Below are 12,026 nucleotides of genomic sequence, written 5' to 3'. Positions count from 1 at the left end.
TGTATCTAATGACAGCATGGACACGGTACAGTGAAACCACAGATATACAAAGTGAGGGTAGTGGCTGGTGAGGGGAGGTGTGGGAGGGAGGAACACCACTGGGGAGGGGTCCAGGGGCTGGAACATTCCCCTCCATGGTAGTAGTTAAAGCCGGGCCTGCACAGATCTAAACCATGGACCCCTGCTGCTATGCACTGCGCTGCTTTCCTTCAGGAGAGAGGCGTGAGGTCCCTTAAGCTCTGACCGTCCCGGCTTCTAAGCAGAGGGGGGCGTGGAGAGAGGTCTTGTTAGGGGTGCGCTCAGGAACAGGGAGGAAAAAGAAGAGGGAAATTGTTAGCAAAATTTGGAAAACTTTGAAGCAAAGCCCCCTTCCTTTCCGAGACCCCTTTCTCCAGCTCTGTCCCCAGGGTCAGTCCCCATCCCCCAGTGTGACTGGTACTCCCAGGGGCTAGACCTGGGGTACCTGGGGAGCAGAGCAGCATGCTCACGCCTCGGGGGGCGCCCTCAGCCATCCCAGACACAGCCCTTTCAGGGGCCTCCAGGCCACCGTGAGCCGGGGGCTGACTCCTGGGTTGCTTGTCTGTGGGCTCTGATCCCGCTCTTGGGCCACACAGAACGTACGTATGGCCTCCTCTTGGGGACTGCATGTCCACTCTAGAGGCCAGCAGTTCTGTTCCTTGGTCCTTCTCCTAAGGCCTAAGTCTCTCCCTGCCCCCCCTCCGAGCTCACTCTCCCAGCACGTGTGTGCACGGAAACGTGTGTTACATTGGGGCTGAGTGTGGGAACCACCTTCCACTGAGCGGCCCACATCCACACATGGGCAGTGGGAACCGGCTCCCGGTCCCCTCACGAGGGAAGTGTGTGCGTAAGTGTGTGCACTAGCATTTGTGTGTTTCTGTGTCCCTTGGAACAGGCAGGGTGGCCTAATGGTGACCAAGACGCCTGCCCAGCCTGGTCCCTCCTCTGACAGCCACTCTAAGGTCTTCCCAGCCTCCTCATCAGAACTCACCTGTCGCACGTCCCACTCTTTCAGGGCGAGGCTGGACTAGCTGGCCTGATAAATGTTCCGCAGAGAGGATGCGGGTGTGGGCAGAGCCTGGGAGTGCCAGGAGCCAGGGTTGGAGCCAGAGTCTGAGCCCTCATTCTGCCCCACCCGTGTGGCCTCAGGGGCAGGCTGAGGCAGGGAGGCAGGGAGGCAAGGAGCGGGGTGGAGAAGAGGAGGGTCCTTCTTCAGGCGACCTGGGAAGGGCAAAGAGCAGGACACAGTTGTAGGCAGGGAGGATGGCATCCAATGCTGACGTCCTGGACAGGTGGGCAGGACAAAGGGGAGGAAAGCAGAGGAGAAAAATAGAGGAGAAACAGGATGGGGTTGGGGGCAGGCCCGGGAGGTAGTGGGAGGGGTGCAGCCGAGGGCTTGCGGTGGGAGGAGGTGGGCCTTGGAAGGGGAAGGACTCCAGCTCCTCGAGGAGAAAGGGCCAGAAGAGACGGTGTCTGACAAGCAGACAGTGTTGGGGTTCAGCCAACATTGGCATCAGCCATGACCTTGAGGTTCCCAGCCAGAAGGGATGAGCAGCCCCGTTGGGATGGGCAGAATTGAGCAGGGAGGGGGCAGTGAGGCAGGTGGGGACCCAACGGGGAGCCGCTGAGACATCAGGATAGAACAGGAGCCAGCCTGGGTCTGGGTTCAAATCCCACCTCTGGCCCACTCTAGCCGCGCAACCTAGGACTAGACATTTAACCACTTTCAGCATTTAGTCTCTAATCCATAAAATGGGAATAATAATAGTGAGTATTTCATGAAGTAATACTTAGCATAGCACCCAGAGCCGGCTTGCTCAGTCAATGAAAGGACTGTCGAACGGCTAGCAAAGAGCTCGTGCACCCAGCGTGTGCCAGGCACTGCCTAGGTACTTCACAGTCACCGCTGCGCCTGAGACTTACACCTGCCCTATGGGGTAGATACTGTCGTAAGCCCCGTTTTGTAAAACAGAGGCTCACAGCAGCCCAGGGCGACACAGCTGGGGAGAGCCAGGGTGTGAACTCCCAAGCCGTCAGCCTGGAAGTGGAGTGTCACTGTCCCTGAAGGCCACATCAAGGAGGCCAGAGGTGGGGCCTTCTAGGAAACTGGTGGGGGTTAAACCATTACCCTGAGCCCTGCCCCCTACTGCCCTGCCCTTACCCTAAGGCCACCCAGCTTTCGTCTTGGGGACTGAGAATACAGGAGGAGGAGGAGGTGGACTTTTCAGGAACATGCCTCAGACAGGTGCCCCCTGTGTTGTCCTGCCTGCGCCACCATCATTAAGCAGCTTATTAGGGCCAAGATCCTGGGCATCAAGGCAGAGCAGGACCAGCCCACACCGGGTACAGCATCCCCCAGCCCTTGGCTGCACGGTGGGCAACCCCATGCGGAGGCCTCACAATGATTCTCTCAAAGAGGGTGCGATTCACACCTCCATCACCTTGCCCATCCCCCACCTGCTTCGGGGGTTTGATGGGGGCTCCTGGTACCTCCAAGACAGTCCCCTAGACAGTGAACACTAAGCAGCTTTTCTCCCTTCCCTGTCACTGCCTCCCTGGGAAAAGGAAGCTCAGCCAGGAATGGCCTATGTGTTTTTGCCAAGTGTGGTCAGAGCAGAAAGAGGCCATACCAGTGCGAGGGCAAGAAGGCATTCAGACTGGGCAAAACAAGTGTGAATTGCTACAGCCACGCTCAACTTGGGAAAAAGGTCATGAAACACGTCACTGATACTGGAATTTTTTTTTAAACCAGGAATAAACATGGCACAAACATGTAGATTCCTGGCTCCCACTGCAGACCCACTGAAGTCAAATTTCTAGGGTGGCTCCCAGGAGTCTGCAATTTCACCAAACCTGCTAGAATGGTGTGAACTGGGAAAGTAGCAAAGAGGCAAAGGTCTTTAGGAAGAAGCAGTGACCTTTGAGGACATGACTGCTACTGGCGTAACAGAGCCTTGACACACGTGACCCTTCCTATGGTGTTGTTCATTGATTTTCTTAACAGGTGTTGTTGTTCCCATTTTACAGGGGTGGGGGGTGGAGGGACACTGAGTCTTAGAAGCCAGAAGTCACTCAGCAGGCAAGTAGTGAAGCCCAGCTTTGGACCCAGCTCTTAGAATTTTTACCTCCAAAGGCATCAATTGTAATTGTTATACCGATCCGTGTTTGCTATTTCATCCCAGTCTTGTAATTTGAAGTCAGATAAACCTAACTTAGAATTCTGGAGGAGCTGTCTGTCTCCCACAGACATAGAGAAATTGAACTTTTTGAAAACAACAACAAGACGTAACACTTATGCAACACCAGACACAGCGCTAAATGCTTTGCGTGTATTTACCCATTCAATTCTCTCAGCAATTCTACGAGATCTCTTATCATCAGCATCATCTGACCCATTGCGCAGATGAAGAAACCAAGACATGGAGGAGATTTCATAGATACTGGGTGGCACGGGCCAGGAGCAAAATTCAGGCAATGCGACTCCTAAGTCTGTGCTTTCAGCCTTTCCACTGTTCTGCCTCTTTAGGCTACGGAAAAAGCTTAACTGGGTAAGTTTCCCAGGAATGGACCTCAGAGAGCCAGTGAGACAAGTAGGAAGGAATTGGGAAGGTAATTTTCAGAATCAATTTGGTCCAAATGTATTACTGATGAAGCTGCTGGAAAGTGTTTTCTGAAGAAAAATAAGAGAGAACTCAGACTCCAGAGTACAGTAATTTTAAGGGATTCTGAGATGGATTTCATTCAGGAGTCTGCAAATCCCCCCAAAACTATATTAAAATGCTGTGTACATCAAAGAAGACCAGTAACGTGGAGACATGCCCTGTATTCTTGGGTGGGAAGACTGACTACTATAAAGATTCCAATTCTCCCCAAATTGATCGATAGGTTCAATGCAATCATAGTTGAAATTCCAACGGGATAGTTCATGGAGCTCTGTAAGATGATTCTGAAATTTTTAGGAAAAAGTATGGCCAAGTCACTTCCAAAGAAAAAGGGCTGGAGAGTCTTGCTCCACTGGATAGAAAACTTATTTTAAAGCAACATAATTAAGACAGTGTAGTGTTGCTCAGGACCAGATAAATAGGCCAACAGAACAGAAGAGGGAGCCCAGTAAAAACCCAGTTGTGCAAGGAAACTTGGTCTATGATAGAGAATTCTCTGCTGATCACAGCAGAGAAGATGCAAGTACTTAATTACCAGGTCAGGACAATTTGTTATCTGTTCATCCTATGAAAAATAACAAAGTGGAATCCCTAACTCACACCCTACACAAAAATCAACTCAGGTGGATGAAAGACATAAATACGAAAAGCAAAATTGTCATATTTTAAAATGTAATTTAGGAAAATATCAAGTAAGGAAACATTTCTTAAACTAGGCATAAAGACATAAACTAAAAAGAAAAGATTTCTTCATTAAATTACGTTAAAAGTAATAACTTCTATTTATCAAAGTCACCATAAATAGAGCAAAAAGCCTTCTGACACAATCAAGAAAAGATGTTTGCAACATAACAAAGGTCAGTTCCCAGAATATATTATGAACTACTATGAATCAACAAGAAAAAGACAAACAAGCCAATAGTAAATTGTGCAAATAACGTGCGTCATCACCTCACAGAAGAAAAAGAAACACAAATGACCCATGGCAGGTGAGAAGACGTTCAATGTCATTAGAAGTCAAGGAAATGCAAATTAAAACCACAATGAGGTACCATTTCACACCCGAAAGACTGGCAAAAGTTAAAAGCCTGGACAATACCAAAGGTTAGAGAGGATGTAAAGAAATTGAAAGTGAAGAATTGGCACATTGCTAGAGTGTGTTTCGGCTGGTGCTACCACTTTAGAAAATAGTTGGTTGTTGCTTGATAGAGCTGAACAAACACATGCCCTATAAACCAGCGATTCACTCAGAAGAATAAACTCACATGCACATAGCAGTTAAAAAATTTATAGGCAGCATTGTTTGAAATATAAAAAGAAAAAACCTGGAGACAATCCAAATGTCCTTCACAGTTGAATGAATAAATAAACTATGATTATTCATACAAGAGAACGAATGTAAACAACAGTGAAATTGAGTGGACCACAGCCAACCTCCTCACCATGCGGTTGAATGTCAAAAATACTACATTTAGCCAAAGAAGCTGCAGAACAACATCTATAGTGTGATTCCTTTCATATAAAGTTCAAAGCAGAAATAAACTAAACAATGCATTGTTCAGGAATATATTCGAAGGTGGTAATACTACAAAGAAATGATGATTGTTAAACTCAGGAGAGTGGTTACACTGGGGAGAGGAGATGGGTGGAGTAATATTGGGGAGGACACGGGAGCTTGTAGGGTATGGAGATGTTCTATTTCTTAATGTGGAGGGGCGGGTGGGCTCTTGTATATGTTCATATTATTATTATTATTTAAACTGTGAACTATTCATACATGTTTTATATGCTTTTTTTCTCATGTATGATAAATTTCACACTAAATTTAAAAACTGCTGTGTGTATGTGCATACTTCCGGAAGGAAATTCCATGTGTCATCAGATTACCTAAGGAACACCCAGTCTTCTAACAGAGTACAACTGGCCGTGAAGGTTTCTGAGACTCTGTCCTGCTCTGATTGTCCTGGATGGACAGAGCCCTTGCGCAGTCTGACCATAGCTCAGCCCTGTCGGCTGAGGTCAAGGTTTGTGGCCTCGAACTAGAAGGAAGAAGATGCCATCATCACCTGGAGTGGGGGACTGTGGAGGAGCAGGTGTAGGCGTGGGTCAGGAAGGGGAGGTCAAGGACCCTACTTTAGATGTGGCAAGTCTCAAGTGCCTTTTGTTACCCAGGTAGAGATATCCAGTCTGTAGTTGGATAAAGGCGCGTGGAGTTCAGGGGAGTGGTCCAGGCAGAGAGGTCAACGTGAAGGCCAACAATGGAAAGCTGCTCTTTAATGCCGGTGCCCGGATGTGGTCAGTTAGGTTAGGAGTTAGCAGAGAAGAGTTTAAGGATGGAGCCACATCTGGGTAAGTCGGAGCCTCCAGCACCCCCAGGAGGCTTTAGTGGGAGGTGTCCTGAGGGAGACTGACTTCTGTTCATGGGGGTTTTTATGGAGGGGCCTTTTATGCTTATTTGTAAATGCAGCACGACTTACACCAATGATGGACGAACTCAGGGAAGATCAGCTGCAATGAAACACAGGTCCACTGTACCCAGACCAAAACAGAAAGAAAGGAAGAAGCACAAAAAGAAATACAGAAGTAGAAAGCAAGAAAGAAAGAAAGAGAAAAAGAAAAAGCAAGAGAAAGGAAGGAAGGAAGGGAGAGGGAAGGGAGAGAGAGAGAGAGACCAATATTCAGTCAAATATGTCACTGTGTCCTCCTTTCTTTCCTTAGTTTTCCCACTGGTGCAATGGAGGTGTTGGTTCTGATAGTGTCCTCAGGACCAGCCCCTGGGGTTCCAAACGAGTGCCAGCCCAGCCTTCGTGTGCCAGGGCCGTGGTGTCTGTGGGGAGGTGGCCAGAGCCACACTCGCAGAGCCAGCCAGTGCCTTGTACCCCATGGCCTGTGTCACCATGTGCCTGGTAAGTGGAAGTGATGCCTCGCTAAGATCACATCAGCTCTGTTAATGCTCCAGCCTCCTGTGTACAACTTGCCCTCAGGCCACCCGGAAGGGCAGGAAGCAGGGCACCTAGAGAAGCCACATGGCCCCGTCGTGGCAGGGAGTCTGGGCTGGAGATGGAGAGACGGTCCCAGCCTGGTGTCTGCACTGCGGACCCCGGCAGCCTCAGAAAGCAGAGGTGGGGCTCTCAGGACTTGCCCATCGGCCCACTGATGGTGTGCACACACTGGGGGGGAGGTGCCTCCCTCCACCCCTGTAGGGAACACTTCCCGGGCCCTGCCCACACCCCTCGTCATCCACTGTTCCTGCCAACACAGACCCAACCCAACATCGTCCTGCTGCCAGTACCCGGGACTCTGCTCATCTGCTTATCGGGCTGGACATGCTCGGAAGGTGACACCCTGGGGCAGCCTTCATGGATAAACACTCCAGCTTCCTTGCCCCTTGAGTGAGATAGCTCTGAAGCATGCTCTGTGCGATCTCCCAGAGGTCCCCAGTGGGACTGGACACCAGTTGCCCCCAGCAAGTAACTGCTCCTTAGTCCACCCTCTGTTGGTTTCCTCCCCTTTCCTGTCTACCTCCCCGACTCCCCTTCCAGTGCCTGCAGGGATCACTTCGTAAATAAACCACTTGCATTCAAATCTTTGTTTCAGGGTCTGCTTCTGGAGGAATCCAACATCAAACAACCCCAGCCAGAGCACCAAGCCCGATCAAAGAACAAGATCTCTTCTAGTTCTGCCTTGTACACATTTGTTGGAGCACCATCTACGCAACAGGATATATCAGGCACTGTCCTTGTCCCTGGCAGGGAAGTCACACATGTAACTGTACTAGACAAATATACAAAGCAGTATAAAAGAGAAGTTTGACTCTGTTGTAGGAAGCAGTTATCAGGGAAAGCTTCACAGTGGAGGTGACATCGGAGGCTTTGGAAGATGAATAGGAGTCCTCCAGGTAGAAAAAAGAAAGATGGAATATTTTTAAAAATCCACAAGTGTTAAAAAGCACAAGGTGTTCAGGGAACCACCAGTAGTTGGGTATCTCCCATGTTGCTAGAGGATAAAGGATATTTTGGAGGTAGGAAAGGGTTTATAGGGGAAAAAAAAAGGAGAGAATTAGAATAGCAGAAGATGTGGTTAAATAAACAGGCAGAGTCTTGTCTGTATTACCGAAGGTGTCTAGACATTGTCTTGGAAAGATTGTTACAAATTGTGGGTGGGTTGAGTGTGGTGGCTCACACCTATAATCCTAGAGCTTTGGGAGGCTGAGGCAGGAGGATTGCTTAAGGCCAAGAGTTTGAGACCAGCCTGAGCAAGAGCAAGACCCGTCTCTACAAAAAATACCAAAATTAGCCAGGTGTGGTGGTGAGCACCTGTAGTCCCAGCTACTTGGGAGGATGAGGCAGGAGGATCCCTGGAGCCCAGGAGTTTGAAGTTGCTGTGAGCTATAATGATGCCACTGCACTCTAGCCCAGGCAATAGAGAGAGAAAACCTGTCTCAAAGAAAAAAAAAATTGTGAGTTATCTTCTTCTGATTGTATGTGTTAAATGCTCACTGAAGAAAAGTGGGCAGATACAGAGAAGTCTTATAAAGAAGAAAAGAAAATTACTCGTAATCCAGGGTTAAGTCACATGGATGTGCTGGTGTCTCAGAGGAGTTTTAGGCAGAGATACCAGGCGGTCAGCCGTGAGTTTTAGAAAGAGCTCTGGCAGCTGGTGACAATCACATGGCTGGAAAGAAAGATACCTGGCACAGGGTGACAGCTAGGAGGCTGCTGCAACAAAAAAGATAGAGGGATCCCCACAGGGTCCTGCAGCAGTGGGGGTCAGGGGGCTTCTCTGGGTGTTTAGGGGGAGGGGTGGCCAGGGCTTGATAACAGATGGATGGGGCGTGGGTAGAGGACAGGAGGGGAACATGACTGCTAGAGAGATCCCGAGTGTCCCCATCCATAAGTTGGTGGAGGGGGCAGAGGCAGGGAAACAGGAGACCTGGGTTCTCATTTCAATTCTGTCACTTCCAACCTCAGAAAGGTCCCTTGAACCCTCAGAGCCACAGTTTTCTGACCTGCTGAATGGAAAGATGATTCTGTTCCTGCTTTCCTCAAAGGCCTGTCGCGATGGGCCATAGCTCAAAGGAGACAAACACCCCTCATGTGTGGGAACCTGCGGTTCCGGGCTCTTGTCCTGAAACCTCTGCTCTGTCCTTTCCCTGACCTTCCTCCTGTCATCAGCCCCCAGAAGGCCCGGGAAGAACCACCATTCCTCTAGGTTTCCCTTCTTCTCCCCTCTGTGTCCTGCTCAGAGGACATTTGTCGTGCTGGTCCCTCTGGTGCAAATGCTCTGAACACCCCCGTGCCCCGCCATTCATTCATTCACTTCGCATGCTCACTGATGCCCTAGTTGTATAGGACAGACAAGATCCCTGCCCTCCTGGAGCTCATGTGCCACCCTAGGGGAAACATAAAATAAACAAACCAATAAAGAGGATAAATTTGGATAGTGATGTAATGAAGGGAAAAAATAGGGTGATATGATGGAGAATGGGTATATTTTAGACTTGAGTGGTTGGGAAGGGACCTCTGGACTGAGACCTGAACAACTCTGGCAGGGGAAACAGCATGTGTAAAGGTCCTGGGGTGGGTTAGAGCTTGGAATGTTTAAAGAATGGAAAGGCGGGTGTGGCTGGGCTGATCCAAACTCCCACCCATCCCACGTAAGCTCTGTCGCCTCTCCGAGGCTTCCTTGGCTCACCACCCAACCCTTTCTTGCAGATTCAGCTCTACCAACTTGCACAGGTTCCTGGTCACCACCAGTCCTACCGCACTGGGTTGTGATCGACTCTTTACACACTGGCCTGGGAGCTTTTGGAAGGCAGGGACTATCCCCCCCAGCCCCCCAGCCAACACTGCTCGGGCATACAGCAGGTGATTGGCATTGTTCGATGAATGAATAAATTAACGAACAGGTGAATGAACGAGGCAGAGAAATAACCAGGAATGGCTACCAGGTCCAAATGGCTCTCTGCTGTACTTAACTGCCACCTTCTCAGATTCCCTGACCCCTTATTTAAACTGCAGCCCCACTGACCCCTTTCCCTCATCACACTTTACTTTTCCCCATAGCACGTGTCACCGTGTCACCGTGTCACCTAACATTTGATGCGTTCATTTAGCATGTTTCCTGTGTCTCCTTGTCTCCCACCACAGAATGTAAACTCCAGGACGTCAGGAATCTGAGCGTGCTGTCCGCTAACGTACCCCAAGCGCCTAGAACAGTGCCTGGCACATGGCAGGCACGTGTAAGAACCAGCGAGTAAAGGGGTGCATGCATGAATGAATAAACGAGCGAATAGCAGTTCTCAGCCTCATAGAAGACGGGTCACAATCTCAAATGCTCTGCCCGCCTGCCCCGTAACGAACAGAGATGTAGGAATGAGTCCTGGGTTCGTTCCTGACTCGTCAACACGCTAAACCAGTCCACTAAAACCGCCCAACAGCCCGCTGGCCACCAGTGTGCAGTGCAGGGCACCGAGCAGGATATTCCCATTTTGTGGATGGAGAAACTCTGGCCAGGTAGCTTAAGTGGCCTGCAGCGGATGACAGAGCCGGTGCTGTACTGGTCACTGTCTGCCTCCGTCCCCCTCCGCTGTCCTTTCTGGGTCCCCTGTCTGACGGAACTCAGACCCCAGTTCTGGGAGTCGGTCGCTCTCCTCCCGCGCTCGGAGGGCAGAATCTGGTGTCCTTGGGAGCGGCGTGCCCGGCCCTGTCTCGGGATGCAAAGGGAGTGCGCGCCTGGGTCCTCGAGTCCCCGGGAGCCCGACTCCCGCCGCCCCCGGGCCCGCGCCGCGCTCCCGCCCCTGCCCACCCCCGGCCGGGCTGTCAGTCTCCATTAGCGCTAACAGGCTCCAGACGGAGCGGGCCGGGCGCTGGGCTAATGCAATCGGCGCGTTACCTGGGGCGCAGGCTACATTACCGGCCCGGCCCCCGCCCGGTGCGGCCAGACCCAGCCAGCCCGCGCCCCGCCGGTCGCCCCGCGCCTCCAGCGCTTCCCCGGCCGCGCCCGAGCGCCACGCGGCGGAGCTCAGCCCCAGGCCGCGCCCCAGAGCCCCGCAAGGCGCGGCGGGTCGGGGGCAGGCAGGGCGCACCGCACCCGGGACAGCCTCGCCGCCGGACACGTCAGTGCGCCCTGCGCGCGGGACCGAGCTAGGCGTGACCGGCCTGGGGAGGCCGGGGCCGGGACGCGCGAGCCCGAGTGGCAGCAAGTTTGTAGTGCACAGGTGTAAGTGTCCGGGAAGGCGCCCGGGGCTGCCGAGGTGGCGCAGACCTGAGCTGGGGAGGGGTGCGGCACGCTGCACCGGGCCCGGTCACAGCCCTGGGAAACCTCTGCCTCGGTGCGTCCAAACCCCGCCGTTTGGGGGCGAGAGAGCGCGGGTGAACGAGGGAGGGCGCTGCGGGGTCTTCGGCAGGACCCGCAGGGCGGTCTCCGACTCCGAGCTCCGTCCCAGTCGCGCGCACAACCTCTGTGTTCCAACAGACGCGCGCCCTTTCCTGGCAAGCTGGTGTCCGCTCAGCGCGTGCTGATCCTAGTGTCCCTGGCGCTCCTGGGGCGTCCCAGGAGGCGCAAGCGGGGAGGAACGGCCCGGTGACCACCTCTTTTCCTTTTATCCAAGCAGAGGCTCGGCGTGCCCTGGGGACCAATGAAGTCCCTCTCGCCAGCCGCACCCATGCTTCTGGCGCGGATGAACCCGCAGGTGCAGCCCGAGAACAGCGGGGAGGACCTGGCGCCCGAGCAGCCCCTGCGGGCGCGCAAAACTGCGGAGCTGCTGGTGGTGAAGGAGCGCAACGGCGTCCAGTGCCTCCTGGCGCCCCGCGGCGGCGACGCGCAGCCCAGGGAGACCTGGGGCAAGAAGATCGACTTCCTGCTGTCAGTGGTCGGCTTCGCGGTGGACCTAGCCAACGTGTGGCGCTTCCCCTACCTCTGCTACAAGAACGGCGGCGGTGAGCGCCTGGTGGGGCTGTGGGGGTTGAATTTGGGGGGCTACCTGTCCGCAGCGGTGGCCGGGACAGGAGCTGGGCTACACATGGGAGGAGAACGAGGAGACATGGTGGCAAGTCTGGGGTGCAGGAAGGGGCTGGACACGGCTCACAGAAAAAGAAGGATCGGAATGTTCAGTGGAAGAGTGAAATCGAGGCATGACCTCGGACAGCGATAGGCGCGTGGGTGGAAAGACAGAATCTGGGGCGCCACGTTGGGGCAGGAACCTTGGCCTGATGGGCCTCAGGAAGGGAAGCGGAGACTTGGAGGGCTCTTGCAGGAGCACCGTAAGTCTGTGGGATGTGACAGTGAGGCACATGGTGACCCTAAATCCAGCACTCTGAGCCTTGAGGCAGGGACTTCTGGGCC

At 52.6% G+C, this 12,026-nt stretch overlaps 1 protein-coding gene across 1 annotated transcript in view; it reads left to right on the top strand.

Moving 5' to 3' along the window:
- LPCAT2 (lysophosphatidylcholine acyltransferase 2) overlaps positions 1–11,631 on the top strand; it is a gene marked incomplete at its 3' end in the record, with an annotated part of 161,541 nt that extends 149,910 nt beyond the window's left edge. The window contains exon 13 of the mRNA XM_012652655.1: positions 11,296–11,631. Within this exon, the coding sequence (XP_012508109.1) occupies positions 11,296–11,631 (336 nt within the window). The remainder of the gene's footprint in view (positions 1–11,295) is intronic.
- Between the last annotated feature and the right edge of the window lie 395 nt (positions 11,632–12,026).

The sequence above is a fragment of the Propithecus coquereli genome, unplaced genomic scaffold, assembly GCF_000956105.1.
Source record: "Propithecus coquereli isolate 6110/MARCELLA unplaced genomic scaffold, Pcoq_1.0 Scaffold395, whole genome shotgun sequence".
Lineage (NCBI taxonomy): Eukaryota > Metazoa > Chordata > Mammalia > Primates > Indriidae > Propithecus > Propithecus coquereli.
This window is presented reverse-complemented; position numbering and strand designations above follow the sequence as displayed.